The 24,331-nt window shown below is 39.7% G+C and overlaps 1 protein-coding gene across 6 annotated transcripts in view; it reads right to left on the bottom strand.

Annotated features, from left to right (window-relative positions):
• The window catches only part of ccdc88ab (coiled-coil domain containing 88Ab), a 342,694-nt gene that overhangs the window by 307,903 nt on the left and 10,460 nt on the right, over positions 1 to 24,331 (bottom strand). For all 6 annotated transcript variants that reach the window (XM_048601173.1, XM_048601174.1, XM_048601175.1 and 3 more), the window contains exon 3: positions 20,456 to 20,564. In XM_048601173.1, coding sequence (XP_048457130.1) covers positions 20,456 to 20,564 — 109 coding nt within the window. The remainder of the gene's footprint in view (positions 1 to 20,455; positions 20,565 to 24,331) is intronic.

Here is a 24,331-nt window from a genome sequence, read left to right as displayed (position 1 = left end):
ATAGGGACTGGACGTCCATGGTAAAGATGAGGTGTTGGGGACCGGGGAATTGGAAGTTCTGGAGGAGGTGGAGGGTGTGGGTGGTGTCACGGACATAGGTAGGGAGTTCCTGGACCAAGGGGGAGAAAATGGAGTCCAGACAGTTGGATACAAGTTCGGTGGGGCAGGAGCAGGCAGAGACAACGGGTCGACCAGGGCATTCAGGTTTGTGGATGTTAATAGTGCAGTTTACTGGATGGCTGGTGTTTCCTTTAATATCTGACATTTGGCACACCAGGCAAAATTTGACCACAAGATTTTTATAAACCTGGCCAAATAAAAAACATCTTTAAATTTTAGACCCCCACCCACACCAATACCTAAATGATCCACCGTTAAAATAATCAGATAGACAATTATCCATTCCTCATTGTCTGGTATTTTAGGTGGTTGCCTTTCCTCATTAGTATTATGTCTTTGGTCAGATTCTTCTCTACTTCAGATTCAATTTCTGTGCAGGCTATTTCATGTACGTTAATTCAAGATCCATTTGTTGTATTCCTCTTAAAGAATATGGGCTAAATATGTCAGCTGTATTTTCTTCACATTCATTATCAAATAGAATTTTTGAAAATTTAAAACGATAACAGAATTTCCAAATCGTCTTTCATTTTCCACAGGCTCCTCTTTTTCCTCCAATTCTATAGGCCCGAGATCCAGCCACGGAGAGTCAACAAACAGTCCTGGATGTTCTTCCTGTAACATTTCACTTCCTTTTACCAGTTGATCCAGCACCCATGAGACGCCAATAGTTTTAAACCAGCTAGATAATTTCCCCAGCTAAAATCAATTCCTTCTATCGGGATATGTTGCACTATTCCAATTACAATATCTCCATTTAACAAGTCACTCCTGAATCCAACTCTATACAATGGAGCTAATTTGTAATGTCTATGTATGTCTCCAATTATTTGTTTCCCTTCATTCGCCCTCCAGAAGACAACTTGTATCATCAGCCAGCATTAGCAACCAACTTGCTCCTGTACCTCTCAATAACTTCAAATTGTTTACTCCTTGATTAGAAGAACGTGGAAATACCGCTTCCTTTGGAATACAATATTCAGAATCTCCACTGGTCTGATTCTCAATGATTGAAGAACTTTCATGGTTGTCCAGTCAGCTTTCTTGGAGATTCTAAGAGAACATGTTACCTTGATACTACAGCTATGTTTAATACCCATTTCTACTCCTGATGTCCCTTTCCCCACGATACCTTAGGTGTTACTACTAATTATTCTCCCATTTAACTTCGAGCAATTTGTTTTAGCATGTCCAGTCTTAATACAATAAAAGCATGTAATTTTCTTTATGTCCCTTTCTGTTTCTAGCCTCTCCTTTTTTACTTTGGCATCCTTCTGTCTGTTCCCCAAAATTAATACCTCTTCCATCCAGATTTTCTATTTCTTTCCATATGACAGGGAGAGAGAGTCTATCTGTAATTCTCTGAACTATATATAAGTAGGTGACAAAACTGCCACTCCTTCACATATCTTTGATCTTGATGCTCATTTAAACAATTTTTAAGATCTGGTTGGAATGCTATTTTGGAATTCTTCCAGTCATGATTTTGCTTATGTTCTTGAAGTTCTGCTGTAACGCAGTGATGAAAGCCATTGGTGCAACAGCATTTCTTTCTCTTGAAGTGTGCATAATGGTTTTATATTTGTTTGTTTTTCTTGTAGCCCTCGCTTTTAATAGATAGGCTTCAAGAAAAGCACATACTGTTGTTTTCTTTAGGTTTTTAAACTGAATCTTAGTTCATTCTAGGAATTCAATTTCAGATTTCCTTCCTTTTAATTCTAAATGTTAGTCACTTTAAGAATGAGCTGCTTACAAGATCCTGCTTTCAATTTATCTGCTAACTGTGTTTTGTCATGGACAAAATTTCAAATGATCCAATATTGTGTCATCTACTCCTAAAAAAAAAATCTAAGCAGCATTCAAAGCCATTTTGAAAGTTCAATCCATACAATTTACTCCTGTAAAATGCTCCTGTTTCTTTAGAAGAGACACACATCCGTCTTAAATGCAACAGTTTAAAATCCAGGTTAACAGCCCCAAACTTATTAAAACCTTATTTATTACTGATGATACCACTGAACAACTCAGATCCTAGACAGCAAGCTGGTATGATAGACATTGTTTTCTCTTTAGTTAATGTGCTGATTAGTCACCAAGACTATCATCACAAAGTTACAGAACAGAAGTTTACTAGAACTTAAAGTATAAAAAAGGCTAAAATTTAAAAAGACAGAATAATCTTAAATCACAGGAAAACAAAAAGTTTTAACCCATTTTCTGACAATTCATTACAGGAAACTCCATCCAGAGAAATCACATCCCTATCTCAATCCCTCCGTTCTACTTATGATTCCTTCCAGTGTCTTTGAATTAACTTCAACTCCCTCTAGGAGAGAAACCAAAACATGCTTCTGAACGCTGAACTGAATTTTTAAAAATACTTTTACTTTGCTCAATCCTAGATTCTACTAGACAGAAAAGAAAGTTAATGTTCAATTGTTTCCCTTACCGATTAGAAACCCAACAGTAGGAACATCTTTCCATTAACATCACGGGCTTCTGCAGTCACATGCTTTACAAGAATTGCTGGATTTAAGTCACTGCTTTGGTACCTTGATCTCTTCCTTTAAAAATAAAGCCTTTCACAGAAGTTATTAACACTCACCAGCCTCTATTTTGAATTCAAAGATCAAAACAAATGACAACATTCATGAATTATACACCTTTCACCATAGCAATCTTTTCATAAAGCCACACATCTGTAGAAAGATCTCAAACTATTATACTTAGTCCTAGTTCAAGTTGTAACAATTGTCTGTATACTCACTGGCCATGCTCTTGTACCATTTCCTTCCTCGGAGGGTTTTGTTGAGGAACATGGACTATACAGAACATGATGATCAATGTGTCAATATCCATTGCACTGGTGGCAATTCTAAATTGGCTTACAAAAAAATAAAGGAATTCAGTAAAGACCAGCCACCAAGATGCAGTCATATCCTTGGACATTGAAAGTATCAATTATACAACTTGCACCATCTCTCAGAAGGAATTCTAAGTTGAACAGGAGGTTCTCTCAACAGTGGTGGTTGAAGTAGTAGAGTTTTACATAATCTTGATCGTTTGATCAATATCCAGATTAGCAGATGAATCTATGTGTCTAGCACCAATCTTAGGTCAAACAGGCAGAAAAAACACTGAATATGGTCAAACATATCTAGTTGTTTTTCTTGTGGAATAATCACTTAGATGCTTTGAAGAGGCCTAGTTTGTCTCTGTACGACAAAAAAAAGACAGCTTGCTCGGAGATCTGTTAAACACGTTCAGGCCATCTGTTCAGCATGATCTTCTTGAGATGTTGCAGCTGGATATCAGATAGCTTGCTGAATCTGCTCTGTCCCCATGTTGGAGCAACTTGCCCGAGATGATTAAGGACTTCAGAATCAAGCACATCTTGTCTTGAATCAAGTCTTGTCTTGTGATAGACTTGCTCTTTGATCTAAAGATGCATCCACTTCCAAAACGGCCAGATTGAAGGGATCATAATATTGAAGAATACTTTTTGCCAGAAGAGAAAGCATTCTTAAGAAACAAAGATATTTGGTTGATCTTCCTGCCACAAGTATGGTGTATCTTGCATAGATTCATACAATAGAGAAGAGGCCCTTCAGCCCATCGAGTCTACACCAACAAAATTCTATATCAGTCCCACTTTCCAGCACTTGGCCCACAGCCTTATCCAATGTATGACACCAAGTGCTCATTCAAATACTGTTCAAAGGTTAAGTTTCCCAGCTCAATTTCTCTCCCAGGCAATGCATTCCAAATTCCCAGCACCCTTTGGACAAAAAACAATTTTCTCAAATCTCCTGCCTTTCTTCTTAAAAATATGCACCCTTGTTATTGACCCTTCAATTAAAGGAAAAACTACTTTCTATCTATAAAATAAAACAAAGAACTGCAGATGCTGAAGACCTGAAACAAACAGAAATTGCTGGAGAAACTCAGCAGGTCTGGCAGCATCTGTCGAGAGCAAGTAGAGTTAGCATGGAGTCACTGCTGAGTTTTTCCAGCATCTATTTTCTAACAACCCTGCCCAAGTCCTCAATCTTGTACACCTCAAATGAGATCCACTCAACCATTACTACTCTAAAGGAAACAACCTGAGCTTATCCAGCTTCTCTTCATAGGTAAACTCACATGCACACATGTTCTTTATGCTCATTACAAATGTCAGAGAAAAATGTTTGTGTTGCAGTGTAAAGCTTTTTCCTTCTTCTCTACTTTAAAGTTCTTTTTTCCTGTTGCAGCTGCTTTACAAGTACCTTTGACAGTTGCAGGCTTGTACCTCTAGGGCTGTGCCTAAAACAGAGGAGCTGACTTTGAGAAGTCAAAATAGCAGAATCAAACAAACCAACCAACCAACCACTGAATACAGGTAAAGAGTTTCCAATATTTAAAAAAAACATATTTCAGTGTATTTCGTCTGCATTTCACTCTGGGAATTATTTTAACAGACTGAAGGGATCCTTTCAGCAACTTATAGAAGGTTTTACAAATCAGTTTTTCTTTTTAAAATCTTACCAGCTGTGGCCTGCCTTTAAAGGAAAAGGAAAAAGTACTCAAATTGTTTCTTGCTTCAATGTAGCCTTAGCCTTCAGTGTTGGTTGGTAAATGCAACTTCAGTTCTGAAGTCAGGTGGGTGATAGATACTGTATTCAATTCTGATCTCCCTGCTAATAGGAAGGACGTTGTGAAACCTGAAAGGGGTTCAGAAAAGATTCACAAGGATGTTGCCAAGGTTGGAGGGTTTGAGCTATAGGGAGAGACTGAATGGGCAGGGGATATTTTTCCGGAGCGTGAGAGGCTTAGGGGTAACCTTAAAGAGTTTTTATAAAATCATGAGGGACATGGATAGGTTGAATAGCCGCAGTCTTTTCCCCAGGATAGCGGGATCCAAAACTAGAGGGCATAGACTGAAGGTGAGAGGGGAAAGATTTAAAAGGGACCTGAGGGGGAACCTTTTCACAGAGGGTGGTGTGTGTATGGAATAAGCTGCCAGGAGAAGTGGTGGAGGCCAGTACAATTACAACATTTAAAAAGACGTCTGGAAGGGTACGTGAATAGGAAGAGTTTAAAGGGATATGGGCCAAATGCTGGCAAAAGGGACTAGATTTATTTAGGATATCTGGTCAGCATGGACGAATTGGATCGATGGATCTGTTTCCATGCTGTACAGCTTTATGACTTTATGGGAAATAACTTCTCACAGCTGCCACTTCTGAACCAAAATTTTTCCCACTATTGTCTGCTTGTTGTCACTATCTTCCAGTACCTTCTCGTTGCCACTACTGCAACCATAAACTGCTATGTTTTCCATATGTTGGCCCACCTAACATACACCAAAGAGTAGGGGTCATGTTCAGTCAGGTATCTAGATGTTTAGGAACAACAAACTATGTACATTAATACAACATGTCAGACTTACATATTCAGTCTAGGTTATATGCTTAAAATACTCCTAAATTACACACATAGTTGGCCAGTCAACTAGCTGACCCCTTGGTAACAGACCAAATATCGACTAATATATGCAAAGTAAAAATGGCTTCTTATACTATGGAGTCATGTGTTGTGACATAATCTAGCTGCCTTGAAGGGAGAATGCCTGTGATCTGTGCAATAATACAAACACCCACCTCTCCCTACCAGGTCTGTTGCAACTTTCCCCATCATGGCTTTCCCAGTCTATCTTCAACAGCACAAACACGGCTTTGCTCATTTCACCCATACCTCTTATACAAATTAACTCAGACCCTGCAGACAGATGGCCACCTAAGCAATAAGATGGCTGTCCACTCCCTCTCCCACCACTGAAAAAATTGATTAAGCTCACAGCTCTAACTGTATTCTCTCAGACCTCAATCCCAAAAGTTCCTGCTCCTCCAACCAGAGGCCATAACCCTCCCACATATGTTACTGATATTATCTGGTGAACTTATTAATTATGGATCAATTAAAAATCAGGCCTGTACAAAGCAAGAATAAAATAGTAGAAATCTTGAACTGATATGGCCACTAGGAGCAAGAAAAGACCAAGATCAGTGTTTTGAAAAAAGAAAGGGTGACGATTTAAAAACTGAGCTGCGGCAAGATAGGAAGGCAGTGCACAACAGCAAGCACAGAAGGCTTGGTACAAATTAAGATATAGGCAGTAGAATTAGGTGACCACAAGCTTGAGGAAGATGGAAAATTAAAATTTGAAATAAGCAGCCTTGATGATGTTTTGGATACCAGGTTGGAAACTCATTTCTGGATCAAATGCAACAATACTGATGGATGGAAAAAATGGCTGGGAAACAGAGTTTGTGGCAGGGTAACAAAGAAACATAGAAAAATAAGAGAAGAAAGCTATTTGGCCCTTTGGGCCTGCTCCACCATTCATTATGAGCATGGCTGATCATCCAACTCAATAGCATGTTCCGACTTTTCCCCCTACCCTTTAATCCTTTTAGCCCCTATGCTATAGCCAACTTTTTTTTGAAATCATACAATGTTTTGGACTTGGAGATAGTAGGAACTGCCGATGCTGGAGAATCTGAGATAACAAGGTGTAGAGCTGGATGAACACACCAGGCCAAGTAGTATCAGAGGAGCAGGAAAGCTGACGTTTCGGGCCTGGACCCTTCTTTTGGACTCGAATGCTTTCTGTGGTAGTGTATACCACATGTTGACCACACCAAATGAAGAAACTCCCCCTCAGTCCTAAATGGTTTACCTCATATCCTTAGATTGTAACCCCTGGTTCTGGAATCCCTCGCCATCAGAAATTTCCTTCCCGCTTAGGATTGTATAGGTTTGTGATTCACAGACACCAGCCCCTACAACCACCCACCCACTCACCCCACTAATTTTTCTGGACTCCAGCAGATATAATAACAACCAATTAAACATCAGTCCCATCATCTCAGTCTGACAAACCCTTGCTATGCTTCCGTCATAACCAGAATGTCCTTCCTCAGACCAGGAGGGAAAAACTGCACACAGTACTCCAGATGTGGTCTCACCAAGGCCCAGCTTAATAGCAGCATCCTTGACATCTTGACATCCTAACATCCTAGTTCCTGTACATGAATCCCTTCACCATGAAGGCCAACATACTATTTGCCTCCTTCACTGCCAGCTACATCTACATGCCTACCTTCAGCAATTGGTGCACAAGGGCACCCAGGTCTCATTGTATACTCCCCTCTCTCATCCATTGTTTCTGCTCCTGCTCCCAAAGTGGATAACCTCATTTATTCAAATTATACTGTATCTGCCATGCATTTGCCCACTCATTTAGTTTGTCCAAATCATTGTACCCTCTTCACAGCTAATTCTCCCATCCAGCTTTGTACCAGCTACAAATCTGGAGATATTACATTTAGTTCTCTCATTTTAATCATTAACATATTTTGAACAGTTGGAGTCCTAGCGCCGATCTCAGGAACCACACCGATCACCGCCTTCCGTTCGAAAAAAGACTTGCTTATTCCTGACCAAAAACAAAGTTGCTGGAAAAGCCCAGCAGGTCTGGCAGCATCTGTGAAGGTTTAAAAAAAAAAGTTAACGTTTCGAGTCCGGTGACTCTTCCTCAGAACCAGATCCGAGACGTTAACTCTGTTTTTTACCTTCACAGATGCTGCCAGACCTGCTGAGCTTTTCGAGCAACTTTGTTTTTGTTCCTGATTTACAGCACCCGCAGTTCTTTCAGATTTTACTCGCTTATTCCTACCGTTTCCTCTTTGCTAACCAGTTTTCTATTCATCTCAACATACTACCCAATCCCATGAGCTTTAATTTTGCACACTAATGGCTTATGTTGGGAGTTTATTGAAAGTCTTCTGAAATTCGAAATAAAAATCACATCTGCTGGTTCCCTCATCAACCCTACTAGTTACATTCCACAGTAGGTTTGTCAAGCACAATTTTCTTTTTATAAATCCACGCCCTGTCCAATCCTGTCTGTTTTCAAAATGCTCTGCTATTAAATCTTTTATAATGGACTTGTGCATTATAACTAGACAATGGGGCCTCAAAGAGAAAGTACATCCCCCCTTATCCACGTCTTCAGAGTCATGCTTCGACGTGGTCATCCACAATACGTTTATAGATGGTAAGGTTTGTGTTCACATGAATGTACATTCTCAAAAGACAGAGATTGGCAATGACAGCTTACCCACTAGCAGAGTTCACAGGGTCAGATCTGGAAGCAATGGGAAGGAGCTTTTCAAGATTAGCACATGGCAGGCACACAGACTAGTGAGAATGTTGGCGAGCGCAACTCCTTGTTAGGAATCAAAGAGTACATTTTGTCTTTTGGAGGCTTCCAGGGAATGCACAGGAGAAAAGCAGGAGAATTGTCAACCAGAGAGAGTAAAGCCTGGGACAGAAGGAGCTAGAAGGGGGAAACATAAACAACTAACTCTGGTCCAGAGCTGCAGTCAAAACAGACACAAATGAACAAGGAGACCAAGTCACATTGGCATGGTTAATTGCTGGATTAAAATAGCTATGCTTTGAAATGCATAAGGGAGAGAAGATAATGTATGAAGAAAACAGATTTAAAGAGGGGTCTGAAAGTTCTCTCAGCCGAGCTAAATCAGCATTGAAGTGATGCAGCTGGAACATGTATTTTCAATACTTTATTTAGCAAATGTAAATCCCCAGAGCCAAGTGATAACCTCATTTACTGAATTTAACATGCTTAGTCTTTTACATGAAAGGGGAATACTCCTCACTAATGTGCCATATTTTGTTTCTCTCTCCACATGTGCACAAGAGGTTTTATATTAATGCTCCAGCAGTGGAGTTGGTTGTGTCAGGACCCTGGCTTGTCCTAAACCTATTTAGCAAGAACCACTCATCATGGCAGATCAAAGCCTGATATTCAACAGACTGGCATTGTCACAAGGAACTTGTTAGTGACTTGCTCATATGCAAGCTGCAAAGAGTGGAACTTTGGAGTTTGAGATTTAAGTCTTTGCCTTCCTAGGCTGTAGTACTAATTGCTGGTGGATCCTTGGCAAGATCAACTGTTTAACTGAGTTTAATTTGAAGGGTAGACATTTAAGCATCTTTTACTCTAAGGAAAGTAAAAACAAGGGGGGAGGGGGATGGGGATGGGGAGGAGATATTGTTGTGCAAAATAAAAACCAAAAGAACTGCAAATGCTGTAAATCAGGAACAAAAAAAAGTTTCTGGAAAAGCTCAGCAAGTCTGGCAGCACTTGAAGAAAAATCTGAGTTAATATTTCAGGTTCAGTGACCCTTCCTCAGAACAGATATTGTTGGGTCTGAGTTTCCAAACTGCTTCCATAGATCAGTGGGGGCAAGGGCAGGAGCAAACCAAGGCCAGAGAGCTGGAAGATTAGCCACAGCAGTCCTGCAATCTCAAGTGAACATATTAGTGAGATATCACAGGTAAATGACTGATAGATGAATATTTCTCTCTTCTACCTATTCTCACTTGCTTTCAGATTAAAAAGCTGATTAGGCAAAATATTTACAGATTGAAAACTAAAGATCAGAAGTCAATTTTTAAAAATTGAAAATCTAATTAAACAAAGAGACGTTGGTCCACTGCAATGTGTTGTAGCTTCAACATGTGGAATCTGTTGGCCCCAATTGTGGTTCATAGAGGCAACATCTGTAGCAATTGTTCATTGCTCAAGGCGCTTTAGACACGGACATTTTGGGAAAGGGGAAGACTTACCTGGGTGCAGCATTTCAGGGGGCAGTCAAACTCTTTAGATTAACTACCTTTGAATTCAGTTAATGGCCAGTGACACAGGATGTGATTACAAGCGAGGCGCATAGACGATTTAGGAGGTAGCGCTGTAGGACCCTAACAGGTTCAAGATTCTTGCCTCCTGTATGGCAGAGAGGGGGGACTGTGGGGTGGAAAGCAAACTGACCAGAGCATCATGGTACAGGGAGCCATTCAAGTCGGAGGGAAAAAGGAAAAATATACTCAATCAGGGATAGCATAGTTGGGGAATAGACATCTCAAACTGGGGAGGCAATGGCCTCGTGGTATCATCGCTGGACTCTTAATCCAGAGACCTAGATAACGTCTGGGGCCCTGAGTTTGAATCCCACCATGGCAGATGGTGGAATTTGAGTTCAATAAATATCTGGAATTACGAATCTAATCATGATCAGGAGTCCATTGCTGATTGTCAGAAAAACCCATCTGGTTCACTGATGTCCTTTAGGGAAGGAAACTGCCATCCTTACCTGGGCTGGCCTACATGTGACTCCAGGCCCATCGAAATGTGGTTGACTCTTAAATTCAGTTAAGGAAAAGACTGGGCAATCAGGGATGGGCAATAAATGCTGGCCTAGCTAGCGACACCCTCAGCTCCAGAATGAATAAAGAAAAAAAAATAAATAAATAATTGCTCTGTAGCCAGGATTGAGAGTCCCGAAGGCTGTGTTGGCTACCTGGTGCCAGGGTTATGTATATCTCTTCTGAGCTACAGAGGAATGTAGAGTGGGAGCAGAAAGATCCAGTTGTCACAGTTCATGCAAGTACCAACAATATAGGTAGAATGAGGATACAGGGTCTGCTGAGGGAGTACGAGCAGTGAGATGCTACGTTTAAGAAAAACCACAAGGTAATAATCATCTCCGTAATAATCATCTCCAGACTACGACATGAGTGGCGAGTTGATGGACACAGGATCAAAAGGTTAAAGTAGCAAATGCATCTCTCAAAAAGATTGGTGCAGGGGAAATAGGTTCAAACTCATTAGACATTGACACCAGTACTAGTAAAAGAGGTAGGTTTTCCATTTGACCAGGCTCTACTTGAAACATGCTGAGACCAGAGTCGAGGGCAGGGGAGGGGAGTTCAGCTGCATGGACAACTAAGAAAAGTTAAAGGAGAGGGTTAAAAAGAAGGCCAATTTGTTACCAGAAAATGGAAGGAAAGGAGAACAGTAGGGATCATTGATAATAGGGCACACTTAAAGGTTTTGTATCAGAATGTGTGTAGCATTTGAAATAAAATTAATGAGTTAACAGTGCAAATGGAAAGAAATGGGCATGATTTGGTTGTGACTGAGATACGATTACAGGTCTGGGAGTAGAATATCCAAGTGTACTAAATGTTTCAGAAGGCTAAATGGAAAGGAAAAGGAGGGTGTATCTTTGTTAGTAAAGGATGAGATCAATGCTGCAGTGAAACTATTTTAGAAATGAAGATCAAGATGTAGAATCTAGCTGGACAAAACTAAATAGCAACGGAACGAGGTCCCTAATGGGAGTGACCTATAGATCCTTGAACAGTAGTTTTAAAAGGAGACAATATAAACCAGGAAATGTCAGAGGCTTGTAAGAAAGGTACAAAATTAATCACAGGTGATTTTAATCCGATCTATGTGCGTATTAATCAAACTGGCAAGGATAGCCTTGAAGCAAAGTTCATTGACCATATTAAAGACAGTGTTTCGTGGAACAATATGTTAGAACCAGCCAAGGAGCAGGCAATGTTGGAGTGAGTATTGTATAACAAGATGGGATTAATGATCTCATAGTAAAGGATCTTCTAGGAAACACAGTCATCGTAGCATGCTGCAATTTCAAATGAAGTTAAAAGGACAAGAAACAATTCCAATACTAGTATTCTGATGTTAAACAAAAGTAATTATGGAAGCATGGTAGCTCAGTGGTTAGCACTACCACCTCTCAGTGCCAGGGACTCCAGGTTCAATTCCAGTTTTGAGTGACTTTCTCCATATGCCTGCATGGGTTTCGTCCAGGTGCTCCGGTTTCCTTCCATAGTCCAAAGATGTGTAAGTTAGGTGTATTGGCCATGCTAAATTGTCCTGTAGTGTCCAGGGATTTGCAGGCTACGTGGATTACCCACAGTAAATGCTGAGTTATGGGACACAGTCAGGGCTAGTTTTGGTCAGCTGCTCTTCTGACAGTCAGTGCAGAATTGATAGGCAGAATTAACAAGTCTTCCCACAAGGATACTGGTGCCTTTCCAGTATAGGTCAAACCCATCCTTTCTGAACAGATCTTTTCTACCCTAGAAGAGACCCCAATGATCCAAGAACCTGAATTCCTGAACTTTACACTACCTCTTCAGTCACTGATTTATCTACTTTATTCTTTTATCCTTTCCCTCATTCAAGCTTGACACGGAGTAAACCAGAGATTGGGGGAAAAAAAAAGCAACGCTGCAAAATTAGCAATCATATATCTAAACTCTTAAATTCAGTTAAGGAAAAGATTAAGGCTTTACAATGTCATTCCTACCAATACATACAATAATTTCAGGTTTCTCATTCTCCCCCTTAACAATATGCTTCAAACATCGAAATGTCCTTAATCTTGGCTCCAGGGAAACACACCATCTAGATTCATGCTCACTGCTGACGAATCTCCTACGTATACCCTTGACAAAAGAATCTCCCATAACAATTGTTCTTAAGTTTTGTCAAACCCCATTTAACACAAGATTCATTCTTAGTCTCAAAGATCTGACTGCCTCTTCTATTTTCCTCAAACTATCCTTTTCATCAGCATCCAAACTGAGTATCTGTTTGAGAGAGGAACAGCCACAGGAGACTTCTGAACTATTTTCTTACGTTTCCTAACAGTCACCCATCTATCTGACTGATCCGACCGTGTAATCACTTCTTTAAGTTTCCCAGACATCTAAACAAATTAAAATACCTTTCCTCACCCACAGCATTAATATTAAGCATGAAATAATTTTTTTAAAAAACAACCAAAACATACAAGTCTTAAACAAAATTAACCGCTTAGCTGAACAATTGAACGATTCAAAAAAAAACTCTACAAGTGGTCCAGCAGACAGCTTTCAATCTTCTGATATAAAAACCTCATTCTCCAAAAGCTCTGTTTAAAAAAAAACTCTCCTCCTTGATTTAAACAAAAAATCTCTTTGGCAATGCTTTTTAAAATAAAACTCTTCTACAAGTATAATTTTAAGAGGATAAAAACCAATCTGTCCACGTGCAGGCCTCTCCAAAAGGTCCGTTAACAGAACTCTCTTTGAAAAATTCTTGTCTTTTTCCCCCCCCCATATAGTTTTGACAAGAAAAGAACCAAAATGAATCGGAATAAAAATCTTGTACTACTGAAATGTAATCATGAAAAAATTTCGAACTAAATCTAGCAATAAGCTTGCAATCTCAGGAGCATCTGCAAGGTCCACGCTACTCTTGGTCCACCATTTTAGAATTCCTATTCCTATTCATTATATGCTGAAGTCCTTTGAAAATGCAATGAGCAAACTGGATAATGGAGATCGTGTAGATACAGCATGTCTGGATTTCCAGAAGGCATTTGATTAAGGTTCCTCACCAACCGGTTAATATTTAAGGTAAGATCACACAAGGTTTGAAGTAATATATTCTCTTAGACAGAAGATTAACCAAAGAAATAGAAAGCACAGTCAGGATAAATGGGTCTTTTTCTGGTTGGCATGAGGTGACTGGTGGGGTACCAAAGGGTTCAGTCCTCAGCATCCAACTATTTGTCATTTATGTAAGTGATCCAGATAGCAGAAGAGAATGTACTATAGCCATGTTTGTAAGTGACACCAAAATAAGGGGGCAATAAGTTACAATTAAGAAATAGATTTGGATAGATTAGGTGAGTGGGCCAAAATAATTGGCACATGGAGCTTAATATGGTTAAGTGAAGGATTATCCATTTTGGATAGAAGAATAAAAAGACAACTTCCTATCTAAAGGGACTGAAACTTCTAAATGCCTCCAAGCAGAGGGATTTGGATGTCCTGCATGAATTGCAAAAAGCTCGTATGCAAATAAAGGAGGGCAAATGGAATTCTGTCATTTATGACTAAATAAAATGGAGTATAAACAGTAGGAAGTGTTGTTGCAACGGTACAAAATATTGGTGAGACCGCCTCTGCAGTTCCATGTACAATTCTGCTCCCCTTACTTGGAGGATGTAGTTGCACTGGAGGCAGCTCAAGTTTACTAGATTCTTTCTAGAAATGAAAGGCTGGTCTTACGAGGAGATATTGAACAGCTTAGGTCTATATTCACTAGAGTTTAGAAGAACAAGAGGAGATCTAATTGAGTTATAGAAGATGCTCAAGGGGACTGACAAAATAAAGTGGATGGTTCCCTTTGTACAGCAAACCAGAATAAAAGGTCATTGTGTTAAATGTGCCACCATTTAGCCTAAAACGGTGATGAGGCAGAATTACATCTCAACTGTTGAGAATCTATGGAATTCATTACACCCAGAGCGTGGTGGACACTGGGACACTGAATAGGTTGAAGAGTTTTAGAGAATGGATAGGAAAGGAGTTGAGGCCAAGATGAGATGAGCCATGATCGTAATAAATGGCAGAGCACGTTTGAGGCTGAAATAGTAGGAACTGCAGATGCTGGAGAATCTGAGATAACAAGGTGTAGAGCTGGATGAACACAGCAGGCCAAGCAGCAGAGGGTCTAGGCCCGAAACGTCAGCCTTCCTGCTCCTCTAATGCTGCTTGGCCTGCTGTGTTCATTCAGCTCTACACCTTGTTATCTCACATTTGAGGCTGAATTGACTTCTGCTGCTCCCAGCTCTTATGTTCCCTTGTTTCCCATTACTTGATCAAGAGGTGCCCAATCTTGCTCAGGAAGGTTGCTCCATATTGGGTGCCAAGATGAAAAGTCATAATAAATCAAGAATAATTTATGAATACAGAAAGTTAAATAATTTCATGGCCATATTCAAATAATTGTCTCTGCTGCTAAGACTTTAAGACAAATCAGTCTTTGGTACCTGTGACTGGATTCCTTAGGAATGCTAATAAACCAGTTACAAAAATAAGCATGGATTTCTTGAACCATCAAATTGAGAATTAAGAATAATATTGGTTAAATAGTTTCCTAATAATTTTACGTGTAGCTTTAAAGATCACTAACTTGTATTACTGAAATCTAATTCATTCCCTCAGAGTCATTGTCAGCAAGATAAAAGTCTGGTCCAAACACCGTTGCTCCAACAACCAATAAGACAAGGCACTTAGTTTTGACAGCAAGTCCAAGACTGTAGAGCACATCCTTCAAAAGGTCATCCCCACCACCTAGCCTTAACAAGGACAATAGCAATAGCTTGTCATAACGGTCTACAGTTGCAGGGTGGATCAATGCTGACAGTGTTCTTTTCAGTTGTCATACTGTTTAAAGTCACTATAAAGAAATGATGTCAGCACTTCATTCAGGAAAGATATGGTCTAATCTTTCCAAACGGCTGTGAAACTCCCCAAGCACACAACCTTTAAACAAACCTAGTTCTGTCAGAGCCAGAATACCAGATCAAGTACAATGATAGCTGGGAAGAATTCCCACAAATGGCTGATACTTTTGTCATTTTCAACCATTTAACAACTTCTAAAAAGTTATTGTTCATTTATCTTTATTTCTAAATTAGCACTCATAATCCCTTCTTTCATTATCCTCAACTGCCTTCATATTTCTCCAAAATTCCAATTTTTAATTTCAAGTTTTACAAAGGTGTAAAATTTAAGTTTTTCTTGAACAAACGTTCTTTCTTTTGTTAAATTTGTTCATGGGATGCTGGCATCACTGGTTGGGCCAGCATTTATTGGTCATCCCCAAATGAACTGGCTGGCATTTCAGAGGGCAGTTAAAAGTCAACACACTGCCTGGTCTGGTCTACAGCTAAAACGCTTACATAATAATTTGGCTAGCTTTGAAATCCAGATTTTCACGACTTCAAATATTCAAGCTCATGCCCAGAGTATTAGTCTGGCTCACACAATTACTAGTCAATGCGACCACCTTCCCTATTTTGTCTTTAATTGGAATTTCTCCAAGGAATGAAAAAAAATCCTCATTTGTTCAAATTTATTACACCAATATATTCTTTGCAAATTTCCTAGTTAATGAAAGTTGAACCTTCAAATTAGATGTGAAACCGGTGGAATCCAGATAATTTCAACATTCAAATAATCAAATAATAGAATAAAATAATAAGTAATCTTTTTAAAATAATCATTAATTTACCACACCTTAAGTATCTAACCAACCAGCTGCATTTGACCAATGAACATGTTGTTAGCTGTCCACCTACATAATACAATTACACCATTGGAGAACTAGACGTTTAACACTTCTGGCATACAACCCTGATCTACACAACCGTCCTTTTCACTTTCAGCATTTTACACAAGTTCTGAAAACAGCATCCATCCATCCATCATTATTATAGCTCTTTGGAACAGGGGAACATTCTAATTAAAATGCTAGAAATAATGTGCCAGTTAATTACTATATACAAAAGTCTTATACCCAAAATATGTATATACTTAATTGGTATACTCAATTCAGTGGCTCAACGACTCTATACTCTCCACACCAAGGCTGTCTAATTTCAACTCTTATAATGCCCATCCCTACTGTACAACATATTTGCTGGGGCAATATTCATCTATGCATTTGTCATCGCTAATTTTGGCTATTCTAATGCTCTCCTGGTTGGCTTTAGATCTTGCACCTACCATAAATTCTCCTATACTAATCTGAACTCCCATAATTCACCCACTGTTTAGTGCTCATTGGCATTCTTTGAATGCATTTAATGATCATGCTCAAAACCAAATTCATCCATGGCTTCACTTCCATCCCCAATTCTAATATCTTCCTACTGTACAAACCTCCAATAACTTTCTTCTTTCAATTCTGGTCTCATGAATCCTTGACTTTCTTTATTCCATCACTGACAGCCAGGGACTCTGTCCAAACTTTCTGCTCTAAAATTCCATCCCTAAAGCACTCCACTTCTACTGGCTTCTTTAAAATGTCCCTTCAAATCTAACTCTCTGACAAAGTTTTGTGAATCTTTTTGTTGGATCACTATCAAATTGTTGATTAGACTGTGCCCACAAAGCACTTTGGGACACTAAGTTATTGGCACCACTTAAATTTAAAGAGGTTGCGCACAACTTTAATGTCGGTCTACAGCACTACTCAGATGGCCAGATTTAAGCTGCCAGAACCAATCTATCCCCATCAGCAGGATGTCAGTATTATAAGACAGGGAAAGATGTTCCTAGCATGGTAGGACTTATAGTTGACTATGGTGCTGCTCCTACCATTTGTTATAGACAGATAAATCTACTACAATGTGATTCCCAAGTCAAAATGTGCTGCTAGTACAGTCTATGTGCTAAAGATCTCAGGCAAATTGGTCAGTTTTTGGTACCTCCAAACCACTTTGGTGACCCAAAAGTCCTCAGTCCCCAAAAGTCCTCAGTCCCAAGTAATTTGAACACCATTTGAAGGCAGTATGGTTATAAATATGTCTTAACTTATTCATCAAAAGTAGAGGGTAATAGTTGGTAAATAGGCTGTCACTTTGTTCAAGTTAGCCCTGAACCACAGTATATGGAATTAGTGTTCATAATTTCCAGGCTAATTTGCCCAAATGCATACCAATGTATACCACCTTTGCTGGGTTTATGCCAATCAAAGACATAACCAGATTTGAAGGAGGAATTGGGGGCTTTATATCCAGTTGTTTTTAAACCTTTGAAGACCTAGTGTCCGTCATGGCTGGAAACCAAACAAACTTGTTCTATATGACCCTAATACTATGCTATCATACTTTTAAAGAGGCTCTAATTGAAATTTTGTGAAAGTTACCCATGAAAAAGATTACCACCAATCTGAAATGCTATGCTTTTCTAGAAAATACATAGGTGGAGCCCAAGCTATTTAAGAACAGAATAATGCTTCCCTCATATCACTGCCAAAATTTGCCAGGATGTACAGATCAACAATTTAATGAGATCCCAACATCACACTTCCTAGATAATCATTCAAATTGAATACCATTGAGCACAGAAGTTACTGTATTTGAAACATACGCCAGACCTCTCTCGCTCAACTACTGCAATTTCAGTGGCAAAATGACTTCTAGTCGAAGAGCATCTGAACATCACAGAGTGCAAAGAAGAGATACCGACACAGTTGAAATGCAGAGTTGGTGGTCCAAGAAGTAGGTTTAAAAGACTCATCAAAATTAAATAATGATCAAGACTAACAGGTCGAGCAAGATAATTTGACAGACCAGGAGCACGATACCATTGTAACTGCAGTAAGGTGGAAGTGAAACAAAACAGACCAGATAAGAAAAGCAGAAGGTGGGATACAGGGCTCAAAAGTGGGAGAGCAAGGGTGAAGCAAATCTAGTGATTTGAAAATCATGGACCTTATTTACCAATCATTTGGATTCATAGTCAAGATCACCAATTCACAAACAGAACACAACATGGGATATGAAGGACACAGAGGGATGTGAGATCAGATGGAGCTTCTGGAGCTCAACAGTACTGGAAAAGCTATGAAACAGAAATAAATTGCTGGAGAACCCCAGGACTGGCAACATCTGTGGAAAGAAAACACAGTCAATGTTTCAAGTCCAGTGACTCTCGCTCAGAAATGATAGTAGCTAGCAGGGTGGGGGTGGGTGGGTGGGAGGGAGGGAATGCAAAGTGAGCAGATAGATGGAGACAGAAACACTGTTAAGCAGACAAAAGTATTGTTGATAGTAAGCCAGGGAAGAAGAAAAAGTTGGTAATGGGAACAATAAGTGGGTAAGATCGAGCAGCTGTCTGAAAGCAGCCCATGTCATGGCAGGTTCTGGGGTGTGGAGTTGGGTAAAGGACATGGATGGAGATATTTAGGCTCTAACATTGAACTGTATAGAGTCTTGAAGGCTCAGGGTCCCAAGTGGAAGATGACAGGATGTTCTTCCAGCTTGCACGGAGCCTAGATAGAACACTGCTGCAGGCATGAGACAAATATGATGAAGTGGCAGAAAAAGGTGTATGGGCAAAAGGGTGGCAAAATGGTCAGAACACAGCTAAATGCCAATCAACATCATTGCAGACAATCCTGGGTTGAGGAAAAGGGCAGACATTTGTGACCTCTCCCCCACCCGATGCAGAATGTGTCATCACCCAAACGGACGCAATGGAGAAACTGGGAGAATGGAATGAATCTTTACAGGAAGCAAGACACGAAGATGCATAACTGAGGTAACTATGGGAATTCGTGGGTTTACAGTGGATATCTGTGGTCAGCCTATCCCCAGAAACTGCAAGAGGTCATATGGGAGAAGTCAGGACGATCAGATGAAAGAGATCAGTTTGGAAATCGACAAATCTTTTCAAATCCAAGTAAGAGGCACCGATGTCTTCGATGGACCAAAGACAGATTTGTGGGGAAGGAGCAGAGTAGGACTGGAACAAGAAGTGTTCCACATACCCAACAAGGAGACAGGCATAACTGGGGTCCATGCAGGTACCCAAAGCCACAGCTTTGATTGGACAAAAGCGAGAGGAGTCAACGGAGAAGCTTGTTCACTGGAAAACAAAAAGTGTCCAACAGGGTTTAGGTGTCTCTAGCGTTGGAAGCAAGCAGTGGCCTAATGATAATATCACTGGATTAGTAATCCAGAGGTCCAGATTAATATTTTGGGACCCAGGTTCAAATTACACCATGGCAGCTGGTGAAATTTAAATTCAATTAAGAGATTTAGAATCTCAAAAGCTAGTCTGTGATTGTACCACAGAGTTATCATTGAATATGGTTTCAAAAAAAAAAACCACCATCTTTGCAGTTCCAATTAGGTATTGGCAACAAATGCTGCCATCCCAGCAACAAACACATGCTAAGTATAATATTAATAAAGTAAAAAGGAAGTGGTCTGTGATGGGTCAACTGTGGGCTGTCAAACTAAGTTAAAATGTCAAGATCATGCATCACTGAATTCAAGCAAGCAGCTTTAAAAATAAAAGGAGGCGGCAGAATTAGCATCCTACCACAACAGTTTTGTTGCAACAAAAAGCATAGATATTCCCTAACTGAGCTTGGGGCAGCTTTGAGGGAAAGCTATTTTAATCACTGGAATAGAAGGTTAAAAGAGGAAACATCATATAAATTATGAAAAGTTTAGAAAAAAAGTGTGCATCTTTGGTTGTTGTATCTGTAACAAAGGGTACAAAGTCAAGTTTAATCACCACAAAAACGAAAAGTTTGAAGAATCCACCATTTCAACACCAATTTAACCAGTGAAGTTGGTCTTGGAAATGCATGAAACAAAAAAAAAAGCGCAAATCAGGTTGTTTTATACTTAGCTTTATCCCAGAAGAGACAGATACAGAGGCAATTTCAGGTATTGTATGGGTTTTAAAAATTGAATATGGCTTGCATAGTTCCAAGCATACACATTACTGGTGAAATGGCTAAAACACTAGCAATGCAAGGAGTCCCAAAAATAAGATACTTTTGAATGAAAGCAAAAGACTTGCTTAAATTACCACGTACCTGATAATACAATTTAATATGATGCACCAAACTGGATAAATTTTGAATTCGGAGTGACAAATCACTGTTTATTTTCTTGTTCAGTCTTTGATTTTCTGATTTAGGATTACTGAAAGACAAAAATAATAGGAAAATTAAGGCTAAACATTCTGCTTGGACAGAAAACACTAAATATGGCCAATCACTATTCTTCCTAGATAGATTTTAAAACAGCAGCAAATTAGAACTGCACTAGAAAGTATATGAATAAAAAACCTAGAAGATTGCCAACACAAAATTGCTAAAATGTTGGAACCAATTAAGAAATTAATAACATCACATTTGTAAAGTCAAAATCTAATCAAGCAGAGGCAGCATCGCTTCATGAAAGGGGAATAGCGTTTGAAGTCTCAACCTGCTTGGATAGCGGTGAACTAATAGAGGTGTTGCTTTTGGACTTCCAGATGGTATTCGACAAGGTACCTCAAAAGGTTAAGTCATAAACTGGAGTCCATCATACCGGAGGTAGTATATTGGCATGGATAGAGAATTTGCTAATGGGTAGGAAACAGAGTGGGGATGAAGTGGTTCTTTTTCAAGTCAACGATCTGTACGTAACCAGTAGGGTTCAAGAGGAATCAGTGCTGGGACCATAACTGTTTACAACATATACACGACTTTGGAAGAAGCAAGTGCAGATGACGGATATGTGGAAAGGCAAATCTCCCATCTTCTAATTCAGGTTTTAAAAAAAACTCTTTCCCCCTCATTCACTACAGAACTCATTCCATTTACAAGTCTGATGAAAGACCATTAACCTGAAAAAAAGTTTGTTTTGTTCCACAGACACAGACTTGCTGAGAACTCCCAGCATTTGTTTGTTTCAGTTGTAAAATGTCTGCAGCATATGTCAATATCATCCAATACCATAAAACTTAAAGTTTAGTACAATAGTTGAGATAGTATAACTCACTATAACACATGTGACATCACCTTTTGAATTTACATTGGTGAGTCTAAATTTCTGAAGTGCTGTTTTTCTGATCATTAAATTATTAATACTAAAATGTATGAATAATGTATGTTTTCAACCATTAATGCTTTAACTGTTACTGTCGGCCTAAAAGGCTTTTTCTTTAAAGGAAATTCTTGCAAGCTGAAGTGTAATCCTTGGAGGATGATTCCATTATGACTCACTTCTATTGTATAGTCATTACAAATTCCCAACAGTGGTTTCCCTTTCATCTCAAAGCTACAGAATATCGTACACTGAACAAAAAAGTTCCCTAGCAACTACACTGCAATTAACAAAAAGGAAGCCTAAACTAACCAATTAAAATAGGCCATGAAGTCATAACATTGATGAGGAAAAATCAACATTTCTTTGTTACCTTGAAGTGGCATTTCAGTGTTACAATATCTTCTACAAATATCCTTATTTTATTACAAGGCATTGACCCTCCTAAAATTGCTAAATTAATCTATGTTTGTAAACTTAAAGTATATGACCCACGAGATTGATTTCAAACAGATATCAAACTGGGCATCTACAGGGCAGCATGAACAAGCAAAACTGTATTCAACTACAATCTGTAACCTCATGGCCTGGCATATTCCCTACTCCACCATTATCAAGCCAAGGGTAGGTCAGTAGGTCTGGCAGCATCTGTGGAGAGAAATCAGAGTTAATGCTTAGAGTAACCCTTCTTCAAAACTGATGGCAGCTGGGAAAAAGTTAATGTTTATGCAGAAGATAGGCTGGGGGCGGGAGAGGTGGAGAAGAAGAGGGATAAAGAGTACACAATAGCTGGAGATAGAGCCCAAAGAAGGAGAAGAACAGCTGGATAGACAAAGGAGTGGATAACAGTCAGCCTAGGAGTATGAATGGTTAACAATGGGTTGTGGGTAATAGCAGACCATGTGATTACAAGGCCTGGGGTGTGGGGGTTAGGGTGAGGACATGGAGAAGGTGCTCAAAACCTAAATTGCTGAACTCAATATTGAGTCCAAAAGGCTGTACAGTTCCCAAGTGGGAAATGTGGTGCTGTTCTTCCAGCTTGCACTGAGCTTAACCCAACAAGCCTGAGAAAGAGATATTAGCCAGGGAACAAGGTAATGTGTTGAAAGCAAATGGATGATCAGGGCATTTTTTTTGCAGCCAGACAGAACAGAAGTGTTCTGCAAAGTAGTCACCCAGCCTACACTTAATTTCTACAATATTAGAGGAGGCTGCATTGCAGTAGACTAAGTGAAATGCAGATAAAGCACTGTTTCACCTGGAGAACGTTCAGGCACTCGAATACTCAGTTGGGAGTAGGTAAACGGGAAAGTGGTGTGTTTACATGCATCAAATTGTTTTAAAAGTGTATTGAGTGATCATGAATCGGAAGGCAGGAAGCTAGAATTTGTAAAAAAAAAAATGATAAGGGACATGAGTTTGCGACTCCTTTAAAGAGGTAGAGTGCTTTTCTAAGCTTAGAAATTTAGACAGAAAATGTGTCTAAGCAGCTGAAAGGGAACAGACGGTTCTGAAACTGAAACATGTATCAATTGACTGTGTGATTGGAAACCTTAGGCTTGTTCTGCTGTTCTGGCAACTAGCTGCAACCTGCCAATTAATTTAAACCAAGGACTTAGCGACTGAAAGCCAACTGAATTTCGAGGACAACCTCGAACCAATGCTATTGTAAGAAAATTGATACGTCATCCAAGGTATACAAGGACAGTGTTTTTGAAAATCAGTGTGAGAGTGAACCGCCATCTGAGAAGCAAGCATTTAGCTCTCAAGAAATCACCATCTATCCATAAAAGATACCACGGCACTTCTAACTAAGAGTCTTCATTGGAGACTTCAGAAAAAACATTCTTGACAGCTGGATCAGCGGAAGAAAGACATTTATGACTTGAGAACAGCAGAAGGGTGTGCAGACTTTGAGCAACTAAGTTTTAACTTATTTTCTTATTACTTGGGTTTATACAAGTGAGACTTGTGTTTATTGGAACAGCATACCAGTAGAATTTAGTTCAGTTAGGGAATAGTTAGTAGTCAAGGAGGAATTGTTAGGTTTGTTAGTATTTCTGTTAATTTGTTCACTATTAGGGTTAAATAAATAAATCGTTACTTGTTACTTATAAAGTGAATATCAGGGATTTTCTTTCATTTAATCTCCCCTTCTCCAAAACAGGTTGTCAGGTTAGGCGAGACGAGGCAAGCTTCTCTGGGAGTTTTGGATTTAATTATTAAAAGGGGACCTCTACTCCCACCGTAACAAATTGAGGGCTTGTGTTTCGATTTTAATTCTCAGAGGGGCTCGACCGCCCCTTCCTAATGCTACGTGTGTGTGGTGTTGGGAGTGAAGGAGGAATGGACCAGAGTGGCCCAGAGGGAACAGTCTTTGCGAAAGGCTGACAATGGAGGGGAAGGGTACGTGTATCTGGTGATGGCATTCCACTGGAGGTGGTGGAATGGCAGCTAAATGATCCTCTGGATGTGGATGCTGGTCGAATGGTAAGTGAGGACAAGGGGAACACTATCACAGTTGTGGGAGGTAAGAGGGGGGCAAAAGCTGTAGTGCAGGAGGTTGGTCGGACTCAGCTGAGGGCCTTGACAATTACGGTGCTGCAGAATCCTCAGCTGAGGAAAAAGGTGGACATTTGAGGCCCCTTTTCAAAGTTGGCATCATCAGAACAGATGCGATGGAGACGGAGGAACTGGGAGAATGGAATAGAATCTTTAGGAGAAAGCAGAGTGTGAGGATGTATAGTCAAAGGTAAACATGGGAGTTGGCTGGTTTGTAGTGGATATTGGTGGCCAGCCTATCCTCAGAAATGGAAACAGTCTCAAAGAAGGGAAGGAAGGAATCAGAGATAGACAAGGTAAAAGGTGAGAGCATGGTG

This window comes from Rhincodon typus, chromosome 9 (genome assembly GCF_021869965.1).
Source record: "Rhincodon typus isolate 14 chromosome 9, sRhiTyp1.1, whole genome shotgun sequence".
NCBI lineage: Eukaryota > Metazoa > Chordata > Chondrichthyes > Orectolobiformes > Rhincodontidae > Rhincodon > Rhincodon typus.
Note: the sequence above shows the minus strand (reverse complement) of the source record. Positions and strands in the feature narration are given on the sequence as shown.